The 13,256-nt window shown below is 41.5% G+C and overlaps 1 protein-coding gene across 1 annotated transcript; it reads right to left on the bottom strand.

Annotated features, from left to right (window-relative positions):
- Positions 1-12,067: 12,067 nt before the first annotated feature.
- LOC108668456 (proline-rich protein 2-like) lies at positions 12,068-12,469 on the bottom strand. Its single transcript, XM_018155682.1, has one exon. It carries the CDS (start codon positions 12,467-12,469, stop codon positions 12,068-12,070), a length of 402 nt encoding a protein of 133 aa, XP_018011171.1.
- Between the last annotated feature and the right edge of the window lie 787 nt (positions 12,470-13,256).

Below are 13,256 nucleotides of genomic sequence, written 5' to 3'. Positions count from 1 at the left end.
GAGGCCAGTAACCCGCTAATAAAACGGATGAAGCAAGCAGTGAAGCTGAAGCAAGAGGCCAGTAACCCGCTAATAAAACGGATGAAGCAAGCAGTGAAGCTGAAGCATGAGGCCAGTAACCCGCTAATAAAACGGATGAAGCAAGCAGTGAAGCTGAAGCAAGAGGCCAGTAACCCGCTAATAAAACGGATGAAGCAAGCAGTGAAGCTGAAGCAAGGGGCCAGTAACCCGTTAATAAAACGGATGAAGCAAGCAGTGAAGTTGAAGCAAGTGGCCTGTAACCCGCTAATAACTGAACAAGAGCGAGATTTCAAAGGAGACAGTTTCTAAATGCTGTTGAAACGGGTATTAAATGCGATTAGAACATGTCAAAATGCTGTTAAAACCGAGGTAATATGCGACGGGAAGATATTCTCACTATCTCTCAACATCTTGGGGCTGGATACGAACCTGAAAAGCAGACCTGGAAGTGAAGCTGGCACTTGAGATGAAGGCTGTGCTGCGGAGGGCGTATAGGGTAAATATAGGGCGGCTTGTGAAGCCAGTGACAGCACTCTACCGCAACTCAACAAGCTCTAATAAAAGCTTTAAAGCTCCCCTGTAAACTCATGGCTAAAAGTTCTTGAGTTAAAGCGTCGTAGAATATTACAACTCTGCCAAGTTCTGCCTAAATTTCCGCTCGAAATATGCGGAGGCAACACAAAACTTGCCAAGAGCCTCTCGCCACATTTGGAAATTTAGGCCGCGTCATCGTAGGCCAAGCCTTGTGTTATTCATATATATTCACCATAGACTTGTAATAAGTGTCTAGAGTTGAGATGCTGGCTTTGCATGTTTAATTAATCCTGAAGCATTGTTTCTGTTGTGGCTTCCGTGTAATTTATGTTGGGTTTATCAATTAAAATGGTGGTTTTCGGTAAAAGTTCTGTTAAATTTATTTCAAACAGCCTTTTCTTACTATTTTCTTTGTTGGCAGTTCTCCTTAACTTATTTTGCATATTTTAAGAACCCAAAATTTGTTATTGTTGTTGACCTAGATTATACTGCTCGATAATTTTTCGTCATATAAATTAACTGCTACCAGGATACATTCAATTTAAATTTGCATTTAAATTGGTTCGTTCCTATACAGGGGGTTTGACAAAATAAGGGAAACGCCTGAGAAATCTACAAAATATATTTTAGTATGGTGTAGGTCCATCTTAAGCGGCAATTACAGCCATAATTCTACGAGGTATTGATTCATACAAATTATGAATTGTTTCGAAAGGAATATATTAACCCATTCTTCAGGTAAAACTCCCTCCAGTTCTTTTAGAGATGATGGTGGCGGGAATCGATTTATGACTTGCATTTCTAAAATCGACCATGAATGTTCGATAATATTCCAGGGGCCATACCTTCAAAAAAAAGTTAAGAGATCGTAAGTTCATTAGCCTATCATTGACGGCCTTTCAAGCAAAAACCACCAATCATAGACAAGAAAATAGAGCGGAAGGACTTACGTTCACTTAGCGAGTTTTGAAAGTATGGCCCCAGGTCTGGCGATTGTGGTGGTCAACTTCATCAGAATGTTTCTCGTGCCATTTTTTAACAATTCTAGCTGTATGGATTGGGGCATTATCATCTTGAAAGATGGCGTTCCCCTCCGGAAACAGTGAACCATTGGATGAACTTGGTCCTCCAAAATTCCCAAATAGTCACGGCTGTCGATTCTTACATGAAGAGAAATCATTGGTCCACCGGATTTCCAAAAAATAGCATCCCAGATAATTACAGATCCCCCGTCATGTTTTACGGTTAGGAGGAGGCAGTCGGGTTTAAATGATTCTTTTGTCTCTCTCCAAATGTAAACTCGGTCAGAGGTTGGAAATAAGGTAGACGTTAATTCTTCAGAGAAAATGGCATTTTTCCATTGCTCGACGGACCAATTCTGGAGGTTTTTACACCACTCTAAACGCTAGGAAGCATTTGACTTTGAAACCAGAAGTTTTCTAATTGCAGCTCTTCCATAGAATCTAGATTTGTGCAGCTCTCGGCAGACAGCCTTAATGGGAACTAGGTTTTGTAGGTGTCCATTGAGGCCTGCAGTAATTTTAGCAGCCGTGGTTTTTCGATTGTAACTCTCAATTGATTTAAGTACCGACGGTCTCTCTCAGACAACTTCAACTTTCGGTCAGATCTGTGCTTTGCTGAGGACGTTTTTCCTTCTCTTTCCAAAGCAGTCATTACTTTTGAGACGGTACCTCTAGAAACGTCAAGCACTCGGAAAGTTTCTGTCACATAAGCACCTGCCATACGGGCACCAACAATTTGGCCTCTTTGAAAGTCAGAGAGGTTTGCCATTTATAGGTTAGGTTAGAGGCACAAAAATTTACTAAAAATATCTGTGCAAGGATTAGATAGCGATTAATAGCAACAATAAACAATAAAACATAAAAATATGTCACGTTTTCATTGTTTATATGTTAAAAAATTACGCTACCAAAGTGTGAGGCGTTTCCTTTATTTTGTCCAACCCTGTATATTCTTTCATTATGAATCCTGAATTGTAAATGACGGCCGTAATACAGTTCTTTGGAATAAATCCTTTGAATTTTATTCACGACAATCGGTTAATTTCATGTTTGTAAATTTTAAATGTGTTGGCTCAGAAATAGTAATTATTATTTCTGAGCCATTAAAGCTCAGAATTTAGCAATTAACATCAACAATACCATAGAGAATTTCTTTAACTTTATTGTTGGAAAATGGCAAAATTTGCTGTATTTTTTCCGAGCTGTCGATATTACAAATAATTTGTACTTTTAAATTCTAATTAATCATTGCGTGAAATTCTACGCTTGCCCTGAATGCCCGTCCGAGATTATTCATATCACTCGGATTTCAGTGCTAGGTTCAAATGCTTCCAATGTGGAATTCGCATTTTCTTGTCTGAATTTTATATCGTTAGCAAACAGCACGGGAATTGGGTAGCGGCAGCTGCTGTTGGCCATGGCATTTCACTCGTACTTGGCAACGCGATGTGGAAGCTGCAAAATGGGTTAAAACTTTTGTTGCTTTCTCATTGCTTCGAATAAAGATTTTTTGGGGCCTTTTCATACATCTTTTGTAATTTAGACCTTAAGTATATGTGCGGGGGGATATACTGAAGAGAGTTTTCTTATATGAACGATGACATTACGGTATGTGAAAGTCTTATCCAAATTAAGGTTATCATCTTAACTGAAGGGAAAGAAACCATGGCGCAAAAGGCTGACGAATTGTCCGAAAACAAGCGTTTATTTTTTTTAGCGATAAGGCATGTTATGGACAAATAATCTAAACTTGATTATTAACCATTTCCAAACTGTATGCAAGAAATTCGATTATTTTTAAAACCATTCAAATGCACGAAGAAATTTCGTGCCCTTATAAACCTTCGTGACATGACATTTAATTTATTCCGATCCTGTGTAATATTCATTTAGGTGAGAACGACTGCATTGCAGTCGACAGGTGGTCGGAAGTTTTCAGACGTGTGCCGTAGACGAAGACTAATTATCTTTAACCTCAAGTTGTGCAATTAATCTGCAGCAAAGAGGCCTAAGCTTGATAAATGTGGCAGGTGCTGAGCCTACCGTCCAAAATTATCCCGGCGTTTCAGTTCTTTTGAACGCAATAGACAATTTGTGAGCGCTTTGAGGGGGAAGTTTTGATATCGCACTAAAATTAAACTGTATCTTTAATGTTGAAATTAATAGGTATCGGTAGTTCTTTATTAAATCATGTTTATTTATTGGACTTTTGTCTGGCGTAGTGTGAAGGTAGATGTTTAATGCTGAGAGTTAAATATTTACGAAATGAGATTAAGAACTTCGTGATAAATGTGCTGAAAAATATTTGCATTTAACGGTAAAATGAATATTTAAATTATAACTGCTATGAACAATATTGACGTTTGACTGAACATGTACATTGGTATAATAGTGATGGTGAACATGACCGAACTGTGCACACTCACCGTTTGTGGGTGAACTGACTCATGGATATGTGTGACTGCTGCTGTATTCAATGTAAGCTGATGTATGCCTCGTATCATACAGGGCGTACCGAGCTCTGCTAGGTATGCTGAGGCATGCCTCGTATATATATGGCGAATTGAGCATCTGCTAGGTATGCTGATGCATGCCGTATGCAAATCCAATCTCTAGCAAAGCATCTTTTTCCAAGAAATGATGCTAAGCCAACCCCCTGCTTCTGAGGCTGTCTTTTACTCCCCATGAATTTGGGAGCGCATTGATATTCTCGTTATTTTTTCGAAAGTTATCCTAAAGTGAATTTTTGTAACGTTGTTTCTTTGTAACAAGCGACATGGAAATTTTCGCCTTCGGAAGCTGAAAATGAAAAGCCTTCAAGCATCTTGATAATGATGTCTATAACGGTTAAAGATTTTAAGATTTTAATTATCTGGGCTGCTTCACTATTTACCGTTTCTGTAGGGAAGCTGAGACGTGAATTACTTGAATTATTATTCGACGTCCTTGTTGGTTGGGGCCACGAGCGTGGAGTGCGTGTTGCTGGGAGGGGGGCGACTAGCGTGTTAAAGCAGACCGCCACACGTCCTGTGGGCAATCGTAAACCTGCCGGCATCTGACTTTATCCGACTTTGAATTGCCGGCATCTGACTTTATCCGACTTTGAATTGCCGGCATCTGACTTTATCCGATTTTAAATTGCCGGCGCCTGACTTTATCCAATTTAAATTGCCGGCGCCTGACTTTATCCAATTTTAAATTGCCGGCCCCTGACTTTATCCGACTTTAAATTGTTGGCATCTTACTTTATCCGACTTTAAATTGTTGGCATCTGACTTTGTCCGACTTTAAATTGCCGGCATCTGACTTTATCCGACTTTAAATTGCCGGCATCTGACTTTATCCGACTTTAAATTGCCGGCATCTGACTTTATCCGACTTTAAATTGTTGGCATCTGACTTTATCCGACTTTGAATTGCCGGCATCTGACTTTATCCGACTTTAAATTGCCGGCATCTGACTTTATCCGACTTTGAATTGCCGGCATCTGACTTTATCCGACTTTGAATTGCCGGCATCTGACATTATCCGACTTTGAATTGCCGGCATCTGACTTTATCCGACTTTAAATTGTCGGCATCTGACTTTATCCGACTTTAAATTGTTGGCATCTGACTTTATCCGAATTTAAATTGTCGGCATCTGACTTTATCCGAATTTAAATTGTCGGCATCTGACTTTATCCGAATTTAAATTGTCGACATCTGACTTCCGACTTTAAATTGTCGGCACCTGACTTTATCTGACTTTAAATTGTCGGCACCTGACTTTATCTGACTTTAAATTGCCGGCATCTGGTTTTATCCGGCTTTAAATTGCGGGCATCTGACTTTATCCGACTTGTACCCCGCCCGCACCTGACTCTGTCAGCTAGACTTTAAACAGCCTGAATCTGTCTCCATTTGACGTAAAACTTACAGAAGCAGCTTTTCACTGAAAATTGCAGGAGTCTGTCTTAATATGTCATGAAACTACCAGGATTTTCTTTGCATTTGTGTTAAAATTGCCAGAATCAGGGATGGTTTGGCGTCAAACTGGCCGCATCCGTCTTCATCCAACGTGAATGTGGAAACGCCCGTCATTATTCGACGTAAAACTGCCAGCAATGGTCGTTATCACGCGTCTGCCTGCGTCGTTCTGTTTGCGTGCCATGGCGCTGTCAGTTGCCAGCCGCATGATTTTGTCAGCTTTATGATCTGCCAGTCTCGTTCTCTTTCAATCAGTATTGTTATCAGCAAGAGGCATGATTGAGCGGCTGCATGATTGTGCTGTGGCTTGATCGGCCATCATTGGTGAGCTCTATGATGCCTTAGAACTCTACCGTTGAGCTTTTTATCTAAAAACAATGCGTAGCACTAACTTGAATACTAATTTATAACCAGCCTCTGCCACCGTTGCTTATGGTCGTGGCACTCACAGAAATATATGTTGGTCGTATTGTCCAAATAGTGACTCACTCTCTTACTCACAGATTAAACAGCGAGAGGACGTAGCACTGATATACGTTCTTCTGCCGGGCCAAACTGGGTTACGATGACTCACACGAGGGACTAAGAAATATCACTATTTGGACAAAGTCCCACTTATTTCTGTGAGTGGTCCCGCTATTCGAGTGGTTTTGTGTCAGTTGTCGTCCTGGAATATAAAGCAACTGAGGGTCACAAAGCTGCCGTAACTTCGTTACGTTCAATTAATTGTGTTATGCTGCTCAGCCGGCCGCAAAAAATACGGTAGGCCGAGGTCCCACGAGAGGAAATTTTTTATTAGAAGCGAGGCGGGAATCTTTTTGCTGGAAGGCGAACTGGATGCTCAACATTTTTTTAGCTGTTGGCTGGATATATCAAGCTGTTGGCTGGATATATCGAGCTGTTGGCTGGATATGTCGAGCTGTTGGCTGGATATGTCGAGCTGTTGATTGGATATGTCGAGCTGCTGGCTGGATATGTCGAGCTGTTGGCTGGATATATCGAGCTGTTGGCTGGATATGTCGAGCTGTTGATTGGATATGTCGAGCTGTTGGCTGGATATGTCGAGCAATCGCCTGACCAACACGGAAGAAGTCTCGCATCGATCTGCGTCGCGTGCGAGGTCCGCAGTTGTGCAGATCAGGTCCGGCTTTTATCGGACCTGCGGAGCGGGCTTCTTCCGCGCTGACCGGCCGTGTGTCAATTATTAATTGATCCATCCGTATCTTGGATGGGTCATTTGATACACCTGAGGGCGGTGGGTGTATTAATGGAAGGTGGCAGATATGTGTTATTCTGTATGGGTGTACATTAGCGTTGTAATTTTCGCTGCTTTCACTGATAAGCTTGTTTTTCATTAAAAATATATTATTGAGCAATATTTTTTTGAGATTAATTAAAAATTTCAGTGCGATTAAAGTTGAAGTAGAAGCAGAAGAGCGCGAGTACTCACTCCTTTTGCTACGAAAATACATTTTCCTTTAAAATAAATGTTTTTAGTGGCATTATTTGCTTAAGCGAATTTTAAATTTGAAAAGAATTCCACCTTAAACATCATCCATACTCCTCATCATCCAGTTGGTCAGTGCCGCTCCCAAATATTGACCATGTTATAGGAAACTGATGAAGTGTCGACAGTTTCCAGCTCTGTTATTCAATAAGTTAATTTTTTCCTAACAAACGGACTTGCATCCTGGAATTTTTGTCGGCCAAACGAGCTCCCGGATACGGGGCTTTGACGTTCACGGCCGTAATTATCACAGCTCGTGCCCGTTAAAATGCTTCCACGCGGGCTTTTTGGACGTTTTAATTGCCGAGCGTCAGTTGCAGTCAACGCTCGGGCCTTTAACTTTTCGTTTGCAGCGTCACTCTCATAAAATTTCATGAGTTAGCATCCATTTGCACTGCAGCAGCTGTGCAGTTCAGTGTTGTGTTGCAGCAGCTGTGCAGTAGGTGCAGTGCAGTGCTGCAGCAGCTGTGCAGTGTAGTGCAGTGTTGCAGCAGCTGTGCAGTGTAGTGCAGTGTTGCAGCAGCTGTGCAGTGTAGTGCAGTGTTGCAGCAGCTGTGCAGTGCAGTGCAGTGCTGCAGCAGCTGTACAGTGCAGTGCAACAGCAGCAGTGTAGTACAGTGCTGCAACAGCTGTACAGTGCAGTGCAACAGCAGCAGTGTAGTGCAGTGCTGCAGCAGCTGTACAGTGCAGTGCAACATAGTGTAGTGCAGTGCTGCAGCAGCAGCTGTACAGTGCAGTGCAACAGCAGCAGTGTAGTGCAGTGCTGCAGCAGCAGCTGTACAGTGCAGTGCAATAGCAGCAAGGCAGTGCAGTGCTGCAGCAGCTGTACAGTGTGTAGGATGTATACTGTAGCAGCTGTGTAGTATGATGGGTATTAGCTGTAACAGCTGTACAGATGTGCAGCGTGTTTTTGCAGCATTTAAGCTGTGTTTGTGGGCTGTTCTGCGCAGTGTTCGGTCAGTGTTCCGGTGTTGTTCCCTTGTGTATTAACATAGCATTACAGTTTCCGGGTATTAATCCTGTGCAGCTATTTTCAGTGTTTAAGCTGTGTGTGTAATTAGTATCTCGCAGTGTTCGGGCTTTGTCCAGCACTGTTCTCTTCAGTATTTAAGCTGTCTTCTCAAGCTGTTCCCCGCAGTGTTCGGGCTTTGTCCCAGTACTGTTCTCTTCAGCATTTAAGCTGTGTTCTCAAGCTGTTCCCCCCAGTGTTCGGGCTGTCTTCCACGCTGTTCATGTCCGCCATGCAAGCGTTAATGTGTCCGACGTAAAGTTGATGGCCGTACTCAAGAGGACAGATGGCCGCACTTTCTTATCGTCCGCTCCTTATCAAAGTTGGTGCACATCTTTAAGTTACTTCAAAAAATGTTCAAATTTGACGGAGGATGATCTTAAACGTAAGCTTTTAATTTTCAATCTTTCGTTTTTTTTTTATCAATTATTAGGATGGACGGAAGCGAATAAATGTTTCGTCAAAGTTTTAAAAAATTTACTCAGTTTCCTATAAGCCCGACCAGAAATATATTATCGTTTTTACGATGGGATCAAAAGTACGTCATAAATATTCTCAAGTGAAGCATCCATTTTATGGTCAGAAGTGAGCGGTACCTACAATATACACGTGTCTGCATCGACCATATCTCCATGCGAGCATTTCACTAAATTCCAGCCGACAAACAGCGGCCAAATGCCAGACTCGCCATTCCCTGAAGTCGCCAGGAATAACATGTGTTTGAAAATGATGGCTCAACGCGATAGGTAGGGCCTAGTCTGCGCTGAAAATTTTGGTCCACGTTCAAGTTTAATAATAACGTTTTAGGAAATACACTTGACAGAAATTAAAGAACATATTGAATTACTGATGGATAATTGAATTATTAATACTATTTACGACTGGCCAGTCATCTGACCTCGATGTGAGTCAAAGTTGATGAGCCAATATTTTTTATTTAGTTGAAGCGAAAAATTGAAGTCGCCCACATTTTTCTATGCTTGTAATTTTAGTTTATCTCCAGTTAAGGTTTTAGCCCTGAGAATAATTCAAGGATTTCTATGTGAAAAAATTTCAGGTTGAAAGCCTACAAGCTGAATTTAAACAGTTTGATGAGAAATCAATGTACGCGAATGAATGCAAATGAATGTACGTGAATGAATGCAAATGAATGTGCGTGAATGAATGCAAATGAATGTACGTTTATGAATGCAAATGAATGTTTGTCTATGAATGCAAATGAATGTACGTGAATAAATGTACGTCTATGAATGCCAATGAATGTACGTGAATGAATGCAAGTGAATGTACGTGAATGAATGCAAATGAATGTAATGCATAACACGGTACACTAACACGTAATTGTTCGGAGGTAGAGTTAGCAATTTAGCGAGCAATATTTGCCGTGCAATATCGCAGAACCAGCCCATTCGTTCTCACCTGCAGACTTTTATAATTAAGGCTTCAGTAAATTACTGGCCAACACTTGCCCCTAATGAACGCCTCTCTAAAGCGCCTAGAGGCGCTGCACTAACTGTTCTTGCTAATATGCCAGCCTCTTAGCTAACTGTCCTGTCTTCTTATCGTATTTTTGCTGCCAGCCTCTTAGCTAACTGTCCTGTCTTCTTATCGTATTTTTGCTGCCTGTCTCTTAACCAACTGCGCCGTCTTCTTATCGTATTTTTGCTGCCTGTCTCTTAACCAACTGCACCGTCTTCTTATCGTATTTTGCTGCCTGTCTCTTAACCAACTGCACCGTCTTCTTATCGTATTTTTGCTGCCAGCCTCTTAGCTAACTGCGCCGTCTGTCTTCTTATCTTCTCCTTCCTTCCTGGTGTAATTTCGTTTCTATCCGCTTATCATGAGCAGCACACGTGTAGTCCTACATTAATTATTTCTCTGGACAGTGGCTTTCCTCAACAACCTCATGACACACAAATAACGTCCCTACAAGAATTATCGGATGGGAGCGTCGCTTATACTCAATTAATTTGTCGTATAGGGCTAGAATGAATCAGTCGTTCCCTGTTTAAAATTTTACATTTTTAGTTCAAATTCATAATCAAAGTAGAAAATGCTTTAGTATCAAAGTATTAATGCTTCACCACTAAAAAAGACCTCGGTTACGAACAAGTTTTTTTCATCGAGTTGCAGATGGATTTCTTTCCTTTAATTTATTAATTCTTAAGTTCTATGATGATTGCAGCTTCAGCTTCCTGCCCGCGGATTGAAGCGAGGTTAAATAACGTTAATTCTATACTTTCCACAGGAAAAACTTTTTGTATCTACGGTTTCTTTTTCAAATTATGCATATTACCGAGTTTCTTCAATATGGGTTTTCTATCACTTGGGGATTTACATTTCACGGCAAACTCCACGTCTTATCCTTCTCATATCCTTGTCATATCCTTTTCACATCCTTGTCATATCCTTGTATCCTTGTCATATCCTTGTCATATCCTTGTCATATCCTTGTCATATCCTTGTCATATCCTTGTCATATCCTTTTCACATCCTTTTCACATCCTTGTTATATCCTTGTTATATCCTTGTCATATTCTTGTCATATCCTAGTTTCTCCTGGGGTCATGTTCTGTATTTGCGTCTTGGCTCATGTGAAGCAGCAAGTTAAGTATTCCAGGCAGGTTTTGGAGGCAACTCAAGTTCTTCAACTTGATGGCTGCGCTATGCCTTTTAGGCTCGGAGGAAAACGCCTGCACGCTGAGCCCCTGAATGCTGAGCCCCTGAATGCTTAATAGCATATCTTTGATACAAGGTTTTAGTGGAAACTTAGAGCAAAGAAAATTCTACGTAAATGTATATCTTTTTAATTTATATCTTTTTTATAAAGATATGATAAATTTTCGTGTGATATTCTATGATTTTAATATCTGGCAAATTAGCGATTCAAGCAAATGAGTGCCATTAAAGTTTTAGTGGTGCTTTCTTAACGTATAAATTTTGCTTCTATGAATATTTAATAACCGTTCCCTTGTCTGGTTATAAGCTCCATTTGCGAGGCCTCGTGACAACGAAACGCTGAAACTGAGAAAACATTTCGTGGATATGAAATTCACGAATGGTCAGTAAAATGTTTTAATATAACAAATCATTGTTATGAAAAGTGATTTCGAAGCTTATGCGTTATTTGCTAACAGTTTACTCTATATATACGTGTTAACGGTTCAAAATTAGTTTATTTACGCAAATATTCTAATGTTATTATTATTCACCCATGTAAATGCGGGCGTTATTTAATTACTTATTCGCAGAAAATTCGACCTGAAGGCGTAATTGATTGATGTCTAAATGGATTAATACTTGCATAAATTATATCACAAAATAAATACACATTTATTAAAACGCGATTATGCAATAGTGTATATGTAACTAGAAACACTAAATAATATTTCAGAACAGTTAATATTAATGTTATTTTGTTCTGCGCAAGCCACGTGAGAGAAATGAGTGCGTTTTGTGCGGGGGCGTGTACACTGAGACAAATGAATGGGTCGTGTTGTTCCAATCTCGATACACTTGCTTATTCGGAGAGCTGACGCAGCACGGATAAGCTCTTTACCGTTGTTAACGGAACCATACTCGGTCGGGATGACCCACACAAGGGTAAAAAGTGAGTCGCTGTTTAGACATAGTTGCACTGATTTGTCCGAGTGTATCGTGACGTGAAACATGACATTTGTAGCAGCCTAAATGGCATGATGGCGTTCGAGATGAACTAAATGGCACGTAAATCAGCTCAGCGATTTTGCCATTACCAGCGATACAAGACTGCGACGAAGGGCAGAGCTTGAAAGCATAAATCCCCTCAGATTTAAACGTCGGTGAAGGCGCATGACAATGCTGCGTGAGCGCATGGCAATGCTGCGTGAGCGCATGACAATGCTGCGTGAGCGCATGGCAATGCTGCGTGAGCGCATGGCAATGCTGCTCCCCGCGATGCCTGATTTCGACATTAATGCGGAGAAGTCGTGACGCGTTAGGAATTTTTATTGACATTCTATGGGGCTAGGGGATGTGGGGCTTAGGGGTCGTAGGAACAGTAGGGCTGTGGGGCCGTAGGGACCATCGGGCTGTGGGCTGTGGGGGCATTAAGGTCGTAGGAACCGTGGGGCTGTATGGTGGCAGAGACCGTGAGGTTGTGGGGCCGTAGGGATCGTGGGGCTGTGGGGTCGTAGGGACCGTGAGGTTGTGGGGCCGTAGGGACCGTCGGGCAGTGGGGCCGTAGGGACCGTGGGGCTGTAGGGACCGTGGAGCTGTGGAGTCGTAGGGACCGTGGGGCTGTGGAGTCGTAGGGACCGTGGGGCCGTAGGGACCGTGGGGCTGTGGAGTCGTAGGGACCGTGGGGCTGTGGGGTGGCAGAGACCGTGAGGTTGTGGGGCCGTAGGGACCGTCGGGCTGTGGGGCCATAGGGACCGTGGGGCTGTGTCACTCAGCTACTCTAATTCACGTCATACAGCGCAGTGTCCAGGGCCTATACTTTCAAAATTCGCTAAGTGAACGTAAGTATTTACGCTCTATTTTCTTGTCTACGATTGGTGGATTTTGCTTGAAAGGCCGTCAATGATTGGCTGATGAACTTACGATCTCTTAATTTTTTTTAAAGTATAGGCCCAGGTCTCCTATAACGACTTAAGAATTTTAACTTTTACAACCGGTTTTTCTGACTTACGAATTTCAGAATCCTTCTATATATTACAACATGAGCCTAGCTTAACTGTTGCACTCAGTTCTTATCCCCTTGAGATTGTTAACACTTAACAGACAGGCCAGTCTTGCTGCGTTATTTTAGGTTTATCTGTCTTTTATTTCATTAATTTTAGGTTTTAATGTGTGAATTTTAGATTATTAACTGATGGTATTTACTTTCTAGTATTGTCGAACTAACGACGGAGCTGGACTCCGAAACGTTTTTCTTTATCATGATATGGGGAATTTTTGTGCCGTTTTATTTTGTAAATTCCCTGTTAATTTGCAATTTAAGCAATCAAGTGATCTTATAGTGTTGTCACTATTTGTGTAGTGGGTAAAAAATTGTTGGTATTCGGACAATATAACTAATTCATTGTTTCTCAGTGGATAAAAACCAATCTTTTATGTTGTATGTGCTCTCAAATGCTTATGAAAGGATATACTGTACATTGCACATAATTTTCTCTCGCTGCCGCCCGCTCACTATCCGCCAATTATACTCGGT

This window comes from Hyalella azteca, unplaced genomic scaffold (genome assembly GCF_000764305.2).
Source record: "Hyalella azteca isolate HAZT.00-mixed unplaced genomic scaffold, Hazt_2.0.2 contig17878, whole genome shotgun sequence".
Taxonomy (NCBI): Eukaryota; Metazoa; Arthropoda; class Malacostraca; order Amphipoda; family Hyalellidae; genus Hyalella; species Hyalella azteca.
Note: the sequence above shows the minus strand (reverse complement) of the source record. Positions and strands in the feature narration are given on the sequence as shown.